The sequence below is a fragment of the Bufo gargarizans genome, chromosome 1 (assembly GCF_014858855.1).
Source record: "Bufo gargarizans isolate SCDJY-AF-19 chromosome 1, ASM1485885v1, whole genome shotgun sequence".
In the NCBI taxonomy this organism is placed as follows: domain Eukaryota; kingdom Metazoa; phylum Chordata; class Amphibia; order Anura; family Bufonidae; genus Bufo; species Bufo gargarizans.
The window spans coordinates 417,302,798-417,318,362 of NC_058080.1; the positions used below are offsets into that span (position 1 = coordinate 417,302,798).

General features: G+C 41.6%; 1 protein-coding gene across 2 annotated transcripts; it reads right to left on the reverse strand.

Moving 5' to 3' along the window:
* Positions 1-8,462: 8,462 nt before the first annotated feature.
* Positions 8,463-15,294, reverse strand: PLIN2 (perilipin 2). Of its 2 annotated transcripts, XM_044271614.1 has the most exons (8): positions 15,094-15,293; positions 13,646-13,841; positions 12,993-13,075; positions 12,614-12,866; positions 12,167-12,348; positions 10,571-10,702; positions 10,200-10,490; positions 8,463-8,663 (listed from the first exon to the last, which is right to left on the reverse strand). In XM_044271614.1, the coding sequence occupies exons 1-8, from the start codon at positions 15,124-15,126 to the stop codon at positions 8,544-8,546; spliced, it is 1,290 nt and encodes a 429-aa protein (XP_044127549.1). In that variant the 5' UTR covers positions 15,127-15,293; the 3' UTR covers positions 8,463-8,543. The 2 variants fall into 2 exon arrangements, with proteins under 2 accessions (XP_044127549.1, XP_044127555.1); XM_044271620.1 differs by lacking the exon at positions 8,463-8,663 and having other exon boundaries at positions 9,812-10,490; positions 15,094-15,294.
* Positions 15,295-15,565: the final 271 nt, after the last annotated feature.

Here is a 15,565-nt window from a genome sequence, read left to right on the forward strand (position 1 = left end):
GAAATTACCAAATGACCCAACAGAGTCATTTTTAGCAGAATTAAATATTTTATGCACTAAGGGTGGCAATATAGGCATTTTAACTGATGATGAAAAAACTTTTTTAATGAATAGATCTCCACGCATCCCTGTTTTTTATTGCTTGCCAAAGGTGCATAAAAACATTACTAATCCACCCGGCCGTCCCATTATATCCGGGATTGGCTCACTAACCTCCAATTTATCAAAATACGTGGACGTTATTTTACAATCCAGAGTAAAAAAAGTGCCCTCCTATGTCAAGGATACCACACAGATCATAAAAACTCTTGAAACATTGGAATTTAATGAAAACTGGATCATGGGTACCCTTGACGTTCAGTCTCTTTATACTATAATTAAACATGAACAAGGGAAAAAGTCAGTTATATCCCAATTACAAATGGAGGGTACTCTGAAGCAGATTCAGATTGATTATGTGGTTGAAGCTATCCACTTCATTTTAACTCACAATTATTTTAACTTCGCTGGAGATTTTTATATTCAAACACAAGGTACAGCCATGGGCACCAGATTCGCCCCCAGCTATGCTAATCTTTTTATGGCACAGTGGGAATATGAAAACATTCAACCCAAGCTGGGGACGAGTCTGGTGCTCTGGCAAAGATATATCGACGATATATTTTTTATTTGGAAGGGAGATAGAGAATCCTTACAACATTTTTTAGATGATATTAATGTCAACGAGTGGAATTTAACTTTTACGGGAAACATCAGCCAGACCTCATTGGAATTTTTAGATCTACGAATTTTAAATCAAGAAGGTAAATTACAGTGCACAACTTTTACAAAGCCTACAGCATGCAATAGCTACATTCTTTTTAATAGCTGTCACCTTCCTAATTGGCTGCGAAGAGCCAAACGGAATTGTACACTGAATACTGACTTTGAAAAGGAAGCTAAAATAATGACAGACCAATTTTTAGCCAAGGATTACCCGATGGAGATCTTGAATGTGGCACTTAATAAAGTTAAAGAAATGAACAGGGAAGAATTTTTTATAGATAAGAAAGTCATAAATAAAAAGGTTGATAATACTGACTTTAACTTACGTCTGATTTTACCATTTAATGGGGAGTTTAGGAAAATCCAAAATATTGTTAATAAACATTGGCACTTACTGAAAAACGACAAGACATTAAATACCGTGATACCAGCAAAACCTAAAATTGTGTTTACCAAGGCCCCTAATTTGAGCATTAAAATTGCACCAACGATTCAGAATAAGAAAAATCGTACCCCAAATATCCAATCTTGGGCGAACATTCAAGGTTTCTATCGTTGCGGCAAATGTGGCAATTGCAAAGTAACTTCTTTCCCTAAAAAAACAACAGAAATTAGATCAATGACAAACAAACACTGCCACAAAATAAATGATTTTCTTACATGCAGCACAGAGGATGTAATTTATGTAATAGAATGTCCCTGTAAGCTCCAATATGTTGGAAGAACCAAAAGAACCTTAAAAAAACGTATCGCGGAACATATTGGTAATATAAAGAAGGGTTTTGAAACCCACTCCCTGTCATATCATTTTAAAACCACACATAATCAAGATCCCTCTTGCATGACCTTCTCAGCGATTGACAAGGTACATAGAGATTGGAGAGGAGGCAATCACGTGGAAAAAATGTCACGTTTGGAAACCAAACGAATTTTTGAGTTAAACACACTACAACCGTCAGGCTTAAATGCTGATTTCGAATTGTTTGGTTTTGTATAGGATGGGTGCCATCAGTCGACGAACAACAGCACGATATTTGAAGTCGTGCTGTTCTTCCTCTACAGTTGGTCCCCATCCATCACACCATCTTAAACCGCTTTGAAGACAGCCTTGAACACAGTTGGTATATTAGTGAGAAATAAGGGACCGACTCTGAGAAACCTGATATATAAAAAATCCTTTTATATAAAAATTCCCCTAATAAACTATAAACTAAAAATAAAAATAAAAAAGGCCATATTAAAAAACGCACCATAGACGCATTAAAACATCTGCAACGATTGGTGCGCCTTTTTGCAAAATTAACATTGGAACCATACATGACAGCTCTGCATATATATGGAGACTGCTTATAATTATTCTGCTGTCTGTGTATATACATTCCACATGGCCCCCGGATGACCATATGTGTCCTCAATGAGAATCTTACTAAAAAGTAGATTTAAACACAATGTAACCTTTGCAATTCGAGACTACCATATTTAGGTATTGCTTTCCTTTTCAACTAGATCAATAACGAATGTATCCAAACAAGCAACACATACTGAAAAGACTATCCTATTTCCCTACAGAACACCCGTAGTACATTAAAACGCAACAGAACCGCACAGATTTATTTGCAAGAATGACACTATTCTGATTTGATTCGATTTTATTCGTTGTGATTTAAAGAAACTGTCATAATATGTATAAGCTATGTAAGTTTTTATAGATGAAGATCCCGTAATTGTATATATGTTTATATGGATTTATATTGATATTCTATCTCGATATTCTTTATTTATATGAGGCACTAATATTATTCATCTGATTATGGGAATGACACATCTGACGATAAGCCGAAAATAAAGTAACAGCCGAACATATAGATAAGCCGAACATAAAGAAACAACCATTTCAAAATGACTCTAATCCTTAAAATTTCGGATTCCGAACCAGATCTTCCTTGTTTCTCATGCCTTATAAAAACGAAACATGAACAGGGGGTCGTCAACCACTGAAGAAGGGGTCTGCCTTGTAAATCCCCGAAACGCGTTTGGTATCCCCCCCCCCTCCGGGACGAGTGGGTCCACAAGTCCGAGAAACCTGGAAATTATCCCCTGTGCGCCAGAAGTTATCACCGGAACTATCGGTGTTACATCACGCAGGTCACTCATACCGCGTGCAACAAACATTTCAACTGGCGCGAATTTTCGAAACAGGACACCTATCCTTGAGACCGGAGCAGCACACCAACGCACCGTGTCGAGGAATCGTTATCCAGGAGTCTCGGGTAAGGACTTGTATGCCCCACTCAAAAGCGATCGCAATTACAGCGGGACGCCGCTGTGCGTAGTAGCAGCCAAACTGACACACAGTAAAAATTCATTAGCTGCATACGCTGGGGACTTTGATATACTTCTTTGAGAATACCTTGAAAGACTGGTTGTCGGAACGAATCGCCCTATATGGAATTATCCCTCAGGATTCAATCAGTGAATGTCCCTATGGCCGACACATGAATTTACAATTTTATTCATATCTATTGGGATCTATATTTAATTACATATCATAGCACTTTTTAATGCTTTTTTATTGCGCTTTCTTATTGTACCTATTATAGCTACATTTATTGTCTATTGTCGATAGTACCACAATTTTATTCTGCTCCACTTTTATGAATATTCTGATACCTTGATGTAATATTAATATATGCCATTTTACTGAGTTATTGTGATATTTTACTGCTTTATTGTTACTACTATTATTACCCCAATAAACACAAGATCCCTATACTTTTAAGTGAGTGCCCCACTTCTACTTTTTTATCTAGAATATGTATTATGGCAAGAAAAAAGCATCTAAGTAAAGAAAAACGAGTGGCCATCATTACTTTAAGAAATGGTCAGTCAGTCCGAAAAATTGGGAAAACTTTGAAAGTGTCCCCAAGTGCAGTCACAAAAACCATCAAGCGCTACAAAGAAACTGGCTCACATGCGGACCGCCCCAGGAAAGGAAGACCCAAAGTCACCTCTGCTGCGGAGGATAAGTTCATCCGAGTCACCAGCCTCAGAAATCGCAGGTTAACAGCAGCTCAGATTAGAGACCAGGTCAATGCCACACAGAGTTCTAGCAGCAGACACATCTCTAGAACAACTGTTAAAAGGAGACTGTGTGAATCAGGCCTTCATGGTAGAATATCTGCTAGGAACCCACTGCTAAGGACAGGCAACAAGCAGAAGAGACTTGTTTGGGCTAAAGAACACAAGGAATGGACATTAGACCAGTGGAAATCTGTGCTTTGGTCTGATGAGTCCAAATTTGAGATCTTTGGTTCCAACCACCGTGTCTTTGTGCGACGCAGAAAAGGTGAACGAATGGACTCTACATGCCTTGTTCCCACCGTGAAGCATGGAGGAGGAGGTGTGATGGTGCTTTGCTGGTGACACTGTTGGGGATTTATTCAAAATTGAAGGCATACTGAACCAGCATGGCTACCACAGCATCTTGCAGCGGCATGCTATTCCATTCGGTTTGCTTTTAGTTGGACCATCATTTATTTTTCAACAGGACAATGACCCCAAACACACCTCCAGGCTGTGTAAGGGCTATTTGACCATGAAGGAGAGTGATGGGGTGCTGCGCCAGATGACCTTGCCTCCACAGTCACCGGACCTGAACCCAATCGAGATGGTTTGGGGTGAGCTGGATCGCAGAGTGAAGGCAAAAGGGCCAACAAGTGCTAAGCATCTCTGGAAACTCCTTCAAGACTGTTGGAAGACCATTTCAGGTGACTACCTCTTGAAGCTCATCAAGAGAATGCCAAGAGTGTGCAAAGCATTAATCAAAGCAAAAGGTGGCTGCTTTGAAGAACCTAGAATATGACATATTTTCAGTTGTTTCACACTTTTTTGTTATGTATATAATTCCACATGTGTTAATTCATAGTTTTAATGCCTTCAGTGTAAATCTACAATTTTCATAGTCATGAAAATAAAGAAAACACTTTGAATGAGAAGGTGTGTCCAAACTTTTGGTCTGTACTGTATATGTATATAGATGCGCCCCAAGTATCTATATACATATACTTAAAATTCCCCCCATAGGTACGGCGTTCAGCCAGTTCCTGCAGGGGGGTGGATATGTCTCCAGGTGGCTGGTGTCTTCAAAGGCTAAGGGATCAATAGATCTGAGGCCTTTTGTTGAGTTTATCAGCCTAGTTACTATGCTCTCCCCACCTTGTGTTTGTGACATGGCTGGGCGTGTGGTGCTGCTAGCCTCAGGGGGCCAACTGGAAGGCATACATCACAGTCAAAATTTGATGTCACATCCCTGAGGAGGGGGAGGTGGGCTGTTTCTGAGGCTGATATAGGAGCCTGAAACCAGGAACAAGGGTCGCTTGCATCTGGAACATCAATCAGAGACAGATGGGATGGGAACAGCTCCCTGAAGGAAGAGAGGCCACATGCTCCTGGAAATGGCTGAGTACCAACCATCCCCTAACCCCTGGCTGCTGACCTCATGCCTCAGCATTAATCCCTGATGAGCCTGTACCCTGGAAGCAGCCCAGTCACCCCCTTATAACCCTGGTGATCTTACCCCAAATCCCTCTATAACCCTCACCTTCCCCTGTATAACCCTTGGTAACCCTTAACCTGTTGGGGAGGACTTGGGACTGTGTTAGTGTAGTTAGAACCGTAATAGTGTATTGTTATAGTGTGTTTCCTTATATTGTTGTGTGCTGCTATATATATATATCTATTCCATTGATATAGATATATATAATTATAAGCAAATATTATACTGTGACATATAGTGTGTGAATAAATACCTTTTATTTAGGCACAGTGTGTAGTCTTTTGTTGTAGTAGGTGCCGCAGCAATAGCCGTAGTGTAGTTCAGTGGAGTGTATAGGTAACAGAGGTAGTTAGCTAGTTAACATAGTTAACCTAGATAGGCATCTATATTTATATATTATGATTTAGGCATAAATAGGCGGAGTCATCACTAGACGATTCGCGCCTATTTATGAATATTAATTATCGATATTTGCATAAATATTGGTGATTAATATTCCCCTCTAACACCCCGCCAAAAAAATAGAACATGTCCTATTCTTGTCCGTTTTGCAGACAAGGATAGGCATTGTTACAATGGATCTGCAAAAAAAACGGATGTCATCGGACCGCAAAACACATACGGTCGTGTGCATGTAGCCTAACACACACTATGAGCTCCTTGCATTGAACTCGCTCGTATGTGTGTCTGACCCATTTCTTGTTTTGACTGACAAATACCGACCATGTGAAAGTAGCTTAAATGTAATTGTCTATTGTTTATTTGACCCCAGCTTTGATACATTTCTCAAACTATCACTTCTAAGCCACCCAAATTGTTAGGGTCCAGTCCGTACACATCTAGAAAAGTAGTAATAGATGTCCAGCACCGAGATAAATAAAAATCTTCAGTCTTTATTTCATAAATTTAAAAGAATGCAGTTTCTTCACATAGATGATGGTGACGCTACCTGAAATAAAGACTGAAGATTTTTATTTATCTCGATACTGGACATCTCTTTTCTAAAAAAAAAACAAAACACAGAAAACATCGGTATATTTTGCTGAGAATAAGAACCTTTATTATAGACTATGTAATACAAAATGCAGGAGTCAAGCAAAAAAAACAAACACAAAAAAAATTATATTAATTTTTGAGCAAGGGCCCGTAGCCTGCTTTAAGTAAAAGATTCATACTTAACTGCTCCATGCCGCTCCGGTACTCGCACGGTTTACATCCAGCCATTGACAGGCTTCAGCAGTGATGTGGCCACAAGCAGCATGTCACTTCTGAAGCCAGTCATTGGCTGGAGCGGTGTATGGAACCACGCACTGATGTAAAACAGTGCAGGAAGCGTAAGATGAAAAAAGCAGGATTGGAACGTTGTGGAGCTGGTAAGTATGTATCTTTTATTTCAAGGGGCAGGTTAAAAAAAATAAAAAATACTTTTTTTTTTTAAAGCACTATGTGATGCCCATGGTTGGTATTATGTTATTCCACCGGTATTTTTTTATAGTTATTACAACAAAGTCACAATTGCATTAAATAAAAAAAATATATAAATAAAAAAAAGTGATATTAACCTCACCAATCCCCCACTTGATGTTTCCCAGGTGCCTCCACTGGTCTCTACTTAATTGACCCTCAACACAGAATTGGACTGCCATAGCAGAAACCATTGTCTGTATGTCACGAGGGACCAGGAAGTAAAGACCAGTGGGGGAATTAATCACAAAAAAGCCACATAACCCTTCAGGGCAACATACTGGCAAGGCAGCAGTGAAATGCCTATAGAAGGTTATAAATCACATTAAGTAGGTTTTCCGGGACTCATATTGATGGTCTATCCTCAGAATAGATCACTAATACCTGATCGATGGGGGTCAGACTCCCAGTACTCCTGCTCGTAAGCTTGAAGAGGCTTCTTCTTAGGCTAAGTTTATGTGAGTATGTCAACTGCAGAAACACACTGAGGGCCAGCGAGATTTCCCATTATATACTGTGACATTATGCTCCTGTGACAAGAGCACACGGCATTATAATTGCCAGTACAAATCATTGCAGGTCGGGCAAAGACACACTATTAGGATCCATTCACACAGCCGTAGTGTATTATGGACAAGAATAGGACATGTTCTATTTTTTTTTCGGGAGCGCGCTCCAGAGAGCACATAGTGTGTTGTCCGCATTCATACCGTCCCCATAGAGAATGAATGGTTCTGCACAATGCGTCATATATGAAAAACCGCAGCACTCACTTGTCTTCAATTATGTAGGATTTATTCACCAATAACAATGCGATGTTTCGACCGCCATGGTCTTTCTCAAGCGCATCCAAGGGGGAACTTCAGACTGGTTCCTAACACAGCTGGCACCACCACAAGAAAGGTTTAATTTTTTCGTTGTGCTGTCATTTAAATTTTTTCTATGGTTCTGCACAATTACAGAACGATGTGGACCACACTTGCGGACGTGTGAATGGAGCCTTATAAATCATCTTAGTGTGCGGTCATGTCACAGGAGCAGTGTCCTAAACAGCAAATCACACTCCTACACAGAGCATGTTACCTGCATTGGACACTAGGCCACTGCAGCTGTGGCTGTATTGCGGCCCTGGCTGTGTGCACCCTGCATCACGGATGCAGACCCATTCACTTAAATGGGTCCGCAAACCCAGAGCTGCAGAACGGAGTGTTTCCGTGGCATTTCTGGCCGTGCCTCCGCACCGCAAAAAAGGTAGTGCATGCACTATATTTTTGCGCTGCGGACCCCATTCAAGAGAACGAGTCACCAATCCGCATGCGGCTGCCCATGCATTGCAGACCACAGCACACGGTTGTGTGCATAGGCCATTGGCTTAATGCTCATTGGTCACATGAACGTGCTTGGGCTACAATACCAAAAACAGCCACTATACTATGTGAGGCACGGAGCTTGGTTAGTAGTGAGCGTCGCCACCCCCCTTCAAAACTGTTGATGGGCAGGGATGCCAGGAGTCATACCCCTTCCAGACATAGATGGCATATCCAGCTGATAGGACATCAATATAGGAATCTCAGAAAACCCCTTTGACTTTCAACATATTTTCTGTATCTCCTACAAAGTATTTTACTATAAGCTAATGATATTTCAAATGGATTTATAGTAGCCATTTCACCACTAGTTTTCTAATGCATATTTATTATGTGAAGGTCTGAGACTGCTTCTAGTGGTATACAAAAGCAGTACATGTGAATATATCAGCTCATTCTTGGTTTATTACACGGCCATTAGCTCCAGAGAAATCTTGCATTTCTTCCTCTACCAATACATCTGCGTTGCCATCCGTTTCTGAAGCAAGGTCATTGATGCTGAAGTCAGGCACCTGATAAAAGAGAAGTTTCACTTTGTTATAGAAATATTAGAAATACACACTTTAAAGACCTTGTGAAGGCAATATCTGAAGACAGCTGGGGGGGGGGGGGGTTCCTTTGAAAGCCCAATTTTTTGCATTCTGCACTTTTGAATAAGGTTCCCATTTAACTTTAGACTCCAGCACCAAGTAGTACTGTGGTGGGTGAGGTGCCATAGAAGTGAGCCTGCTGGAGTGCACACCTCAGTGTTAGAGGTCACTTAGATATATTTTCTCACCAATAGTTTCCTTTTGGTCTCTGCCTTATCCTAATTTAGCAATTTTTGACAACCAAAAAAGTGAACAGTGCTTTAAGTGGAGCCTGATGGGGCGTTCAAGATGTTCTATTGTCAAGAGTAAGTGTAGTTTCAGTTTAAAGCATGTTTTTAGCTAAGCTCTGATATATGCTAACACGATTGTCTTCAATATGACCTCAGACAGGGTGATTAACTGATAGATAGTTAGGGCACAAGTACATCCTTAGTGACAAGGGGCAGCTGGAATCCCCTGTATGATACAGAGGTGTCTCCAGCACTCAAAACACTGACTCCTTAAGTAAATGCTGTAAGAGCTTTGCTAAGAATTTTACCACTCAAGTCACTGGCCACAACAATTACCTACCTCAGCCAGCCATTGAGCAGGCATCTCCTACCATTGGCTGTGTTGCACTAAGAAATGGAGATTAGCAGGGACCTGCCTGGCAAGCCCTTGAATGGTAGCAGTGGACTAGGTAGTTTTAAGGCACTCACTACTTTAACAACCACTGAAATGGCATATTGGAAAGGGGTAGGCATAATTAAGGCTTTATTTATTTATAAGCCAAGTATGATGGAACTGTTGGGATTTCCTCATCCCTTACCAAAGCATTGTACAGTCCAAGTTGTCAAGCTGTTATGGACACACCCTTTAGAGATCCTATTAACCGAGTATTCTCATTTTAAACCTGAAGCCTAGCATGCAAATGGCTAGAGGTGGTACCTTACACCATCACTATATGTAAAGCCTGCCTCATATTGAGGATTTGTCTTACTGTAGCAGCACAATTTTTAAAATTAGAACCGTGAGTGCAAGTTATGGCACAACCAGATATCAAGTCTGGTAGAGTAGTTGTGTACACATGAACCTTTGACACAGACAAGTTGATGCAGGTATTTTATTAATTCAAAAAAGTGTACAAAAAGTTTAGTGTACATAGTGGGGTTTACACATCAGTGATGCAGTTACATTTGGGCGGAATGTGAAGAAAAAGCAACCGCCAAGAGTAAGACAAAGTCCAATGTTGAGACAAAGCATTTAAACTGTCAAATGGCTTGTCACCACCGTTCCTGTCCCTCAGCTTAAGGTGGAGCACAAGGATATGAGCAGTGCTATGGTAAACTAGTTAGGGTTTGCCCATTTTAAGTGCAAAGTTTAGTGAACTTTTCAGTCCTCCTTGTTGGCAGAGTCTCCCCCATCAACTTCTGGCTCCCCATGTTGGTTAGCAGCCAGTTGTGGGTAAAAGGGACCTACCAGCCAATTTAGTGGAGTGTTGTTAACCAAGTAGTCCATCACATCATCCATAGAATCCTTCATTTTTGTGAACTGTGCCTTAGTGCTGTTTAAGAGGCCATCAGACATTTCTCTGAAGGAAGAGGCAGAACGGAAATTTTGATAGACATCTGCAGCCATGGCACTAGCATTGTGAGCTTTGTTCTGGATATTTTGTGGAAGACCTTGAACACTGGCGACCAGAGACAGACATGTGGTTTGCAGTTGATGAGTAAGATTCCTGGCAATAGTCAGAGTGCGGGATTCAATTTGCTGCAGAGACAAATTGTAATGTTATAGCATTCCCAGTGTACAGCCATTGCCTACCATACAGTATTCAGGACCATAATTACCTCTGTGCTTTCATGTTCACCAGCATCTTGCCCTGTGCCTTTTGTCCATACCACCCACTTATTGTAGATCTTCTCCTGAGCATCATGGATTTTCTGATTTGCATCAGTCATGTTCTTTCTTGCATATTCAATCTTAAGGATAACAGGGTAAGGTTAACATGCAACTCGTTTAAGTTCTATGAACACGAGTTTCCTCAAAATCATAACCTCTTGTCTAGAAGAGGATTGACATCTTTAAAGGGAATTGGTCACCAGGACACTCCCTCCATACAAACCCTATTAACTACAGAAACACATGCAGCTCACATCACATCAGTAATTCTCATCACTATTCAGTCCAGATTTGCCTTCAAACCAGCCATGCAGTGCATAGGACCATTTCTGGAGGTGACCCTCTGCATTCCATTGCCATTCGCAAGCACATTGTGGGAAACCACATCAGTAATTGTGATCTCCATTTTATGACGTCAGCAGCACATGCATTACTGTATTTAATACAGGGCTGGTCCAAGGTGACAGTCCATTTAAGCAACAGAATCTATGACATGCGCTATAAGAAATGATTCACTCTTCTGGCAAGATTGTAAGTTAGGTTAACCTATGAATCAAGTAACTAGATGTAGACTGAAGCTTCCAATGTGTAATTAGGAATAATCATTAACTACCAAATGAATTAAAATGCAAGGCAGGTTCACTGCAGGCATCCACATTTTTACTATATGGGTGCAGATTTTTGTATCAAAAGTTAAGGTAAAGCCACTGCATAAATATGAGGTTTTCTGACCAGAAATTGACTTGTGGCACCATATTCTGAATTTCACGACATGTGAATTGTGCAGATTCCACCTGTTGCAATGCAAACCAAGACCTAGGCAAACACACAAATTGGGTGTGGAAACTTCAGACATCCTCTAAGTTAGGCCTCATGCACACAGCCGTTTTGTCTGCATCCGAGCTGCAGTTTGTGGCTCGGTGCAGACCCATTCACTTCAATGGGGCTGCAAGATATGCGGACAGCACTCTATGCTGTCCACATCCGTTGCAAGTCCTATTCTTGTCCACGCTTTGCGGACAATAGGCAGTTTTATTAAAGGCTGTCTGTGTTCTGCAATTTGCAGAACGGCATGGACACCAGCCATGTTTTGCAGACTGTAAAACACACAACGGTAGAGTGCATGTAGCCTTACTGTTGTGTGCATATGCCCTTGATTTATTTATTTTTTTAAATGACAAAGGACAAATGACTGGGTCAGTTATGGGGAGTGAATTCATAGAAACTTGTCCCCAATAATTAGTTTGTTTAGGTCCCAACAATCCCTGATCAAGCAAATGTTCATCAACTATTGTTTCTTTCAATAGAAGTCTGTTCAACTTCTTGTGAGAGCAGGGATCTGCTGCCCAGAAACTACTGTATGATTTGGGGGGGGCCTCTCACCTCCTGACAATTACAAGATTATCAGGAACCATGACCAATAATTGCCTGCAACATCAGTACATTTAAAAGGACCAATACATCACAAGCAAGTTATACTATTACAATTTTTTTTGAATCATAAGAAGAATGTCAAACTAACAGATGAAAGCACATTTACTAACCAGGTCAACTGTGTTCTGGAGCTGAGCAATGGCCTCCTGGCTTCGGCACTTTGCATCCTTGATCCGGGTCAAAGCTTGTTGGTAAGCACGTTTGCGAGTCTTTGTAGAAAGGGATCCAAGGCGAACATAATAGCTGGGCTTATTAGACAATTCAAAACCTTCAGTTTTAGTTGCTTCCTTAGCTAAAATACAAAGAAATGACAGTTAAGTTTACATACTTTCTTCAAGCGCAACAAAATCTACGAGATGCATGGTCTCTGCACACCTGGCAAGTAGTGCTCCTTTTCCTTTTTGCATTGGAGTGAAATGTTCTGTTCTCTGAACCGGATGATGTGGAAATCTTTAGAGAAAGCACATTTCACTCCTATAACAAAAAGGAAAAGTGCATCTGGTGTATAGCAGATGCTTCACTTCACCCACACTTCAGCTGGGTAGGTTGCCACTTACCCAACTCTTCGTCAGTTGGCGGCAGGTATTGTTCCAGAAGACTTTCTGACTTGGTGAGTGCAGTGTCCACACGGGTGCTCATGACCTTTACTACACCACTTCCCAGAACGGTGTTAATGCTGCCATTCACGACAGCCTTGGTCATCTCCACACTATCCTGCACAGCTCCCTTAGTTTTATCAACCACTCCCACAATACTCTGGATAACGGCATCTTTGACTCCAAAAACTGCTTCTGAGGCATTAGCCACAACCTAAGTATAAAAGAAATAAAAAATAAAATATAATCCAAGATACTTGCCTATTAAAGAAAGCCTTCACCCAGTCTTGCTTTCTGGTTAGTGACATTTCTAAGGCCTTACCTGATCTTAATAGCTTACCTTTTCAGATGGCTGATAGAGAATAGGCAGCTTCTCTTCAATCTTGTCCAGTCCAACACAGGCAATGTTATTAGCCAAGGCAACTGAAGGGGAGGAATAAAGATTATGTAAAAGTCTGATGCAACTCCTAGTCATCAGTACAAAGCCAGACAGAGTCCCTGTGAATACTAGGACTGTTTGCATAAGTTGACATTTGGCCTACTTCCTATGCCAGGAGGGAATGAACTGCGTGTCTAAAGCAAAGCCTGCATATCACATACACCTGTCTGTTGAGTACATTGCCCTGCACCCCCCCCCCCATGGTTAGTCCCATCCCAAACACTTGTGGAATAACCAAACAAGTGTGACAGACATGGTCATACCAGTCTCCCCTGTATGCAGGAGCCAGAGGTGGCCTGTACTCCACCATTACTACAACTCCTAGTGCAACAGCCTACATCCTGCTCAGCTGATTGTCCCTGACCATGTCTGGCTGCCCTTTCACAGATAAGGAGATCTATTCTGAGATAAGAATACCACTTTCAATGGTAAACATACCCTGACCAAGCAAACTAGAGAAAACCTAAACATTGAAACTATCAAGACAAAAAGCCCAATCCACAACCTTAATGAAAAAAAAAAAAAAAAAAAAAAAAAAACTCCATTCAACATACTTTGAGGTTCAAGTTTCTGTAGGATGGGCTTGGCACTGGTTAGAGCCACAGAAGTGATAGTTTTCACACTCTTCTCAGCAACATCACATACAGACTTCAGGTAGGGATGGTTGTCTTTAGTGTTCACATAGGCAGAAGATACCATGTCATATGTTGAGCTGACCAATGGCAGGTTAATCAACCTTACCACCACATTCTAAAGGACAAAAAAACAAAAAACAAACCTCAAGTACTTGGAAGTAATAAGCCAAGACTGTATACAAAATGCATGATTACTCTAGGCCAGGGATGTTCAAACTGCAGCCCTCCAGCTGTTGCAAAACTACAATTCCCAGCATGCCCTAATAGCTGTAGGCATACTGGGAGTTGTAGTTTAGCAAAAGCTGGAGGGCCACAGGTCAGGCATCACTGCTCTAGGCTAAACTAACACTAAAATTCAAGTAGAGCTACAAGATCTTCAAAGGAGCGATTTACATTGTGGAACCTTAGAATAGGAATCAATATGTATTCCTGGAAAGCCAGAGTGATGGAGCCTGCCTTTATGGTGCCCAGTAATCATGGATAGGTGTGCTGCAGTGCCCACTGAACCACCAGAGCACCCTGGATCTGCTGATGAGCAGGATGCCAAGAGTCAGAAAACAGACTTATTGTATTGCAGTTAAATGGGGTTGCCCCCTTTTCATATTGATCCCCCTATCCTCAGGATAGGGCATCAAATAAGATTGGCAGGGGTCCAACTCCTGGAAAGATCTGAGTGACATGTTAATTTTTTTTTTTATTTTTTTTAAACACCGTTTGTTATCAGAGATTATCTACCACAGGGGTGTTTGGCAGTAGCTTTTTCCTCCCTCCATATTTAAGAACATATGCACGCCTAACTAAACTGAGTGAGTACAGCAGACCCAGGAGAGCTAGCAGTCAGCAAAGCCTATTGAAGGTGAAGGGGCCCCCTAAGAATAAGCTATCGATATCTAACGCATACACTGGAAAAGAGGCTATCCAGCAGTGTGTGTGTATATATATATATATATATATCATATTGGAGAAAGGCCTGTGCTTGCATCACTCCATAGGGCTGATAAGTCTCACATTCATATAGTAAACCAAGACAGTCACAGAAATAATTACTTTGTGAGCAACTGGGCAACCATGATCCTCTAACCAAGGGTCAGACATTGTCACAAGTTTCTCAGCTGGCCACTGAGCTACGTTGACATCTGGTGACAGTTTCCAGCAAAAACCGCAGCTTTGTTTTTTTCTCTGCCAAGAACCCCTTGTTATTCGCACAGATGGTAGTACCAGTCAGGAACTATATGCCCTTAGGCACCCTCCACGGCCAGCCTCTATAGAACTGGGGGCAGCACTGACACTAACCAGCCTCCCCTAATCATAGGACACCCTTAGAGATTAGTTTCACTTTCACCCATTTCTCCACCCCTCCTAGTTACCTGTTGCTGCTGCTCCACCACCACGTCAGCCATAGTGCTAGGTAAAAGGCAAAGCACACAATCAACCGCAAGACCTGACAAGCGTCCACGAAGCGCCTCCACAGCCGTAAGCAGAACGACTCAAGCTCCGATACAAGGAAACAATAACTGTTCCCGGCGAGTCCGCGTACTTATAGGCGCCTAACCACGCCCACCCGACTAGGCGCCGTCACCTAGAAGCTTCCCGGCAGTCAGCTGACTGGTGAGGCGGCGCGGTGACGTCATGCAGCGAGTGCTGGGAGCGTGGCCGTGCGTGGGGGTCAAGGGTAGGGCAGGATAAAAGACCATTAGTCAGCCGCATTTCTATTAGGAAAGAGGCTCATGGCCATGGCCGTTTCCAGGGACTATAACCACGAGTGCGAATATTAAAAAAAGTAAATAGCGTTTATCATGTAGAGAAAGTTAATACAAGCCACTTACCTATATATTGTTA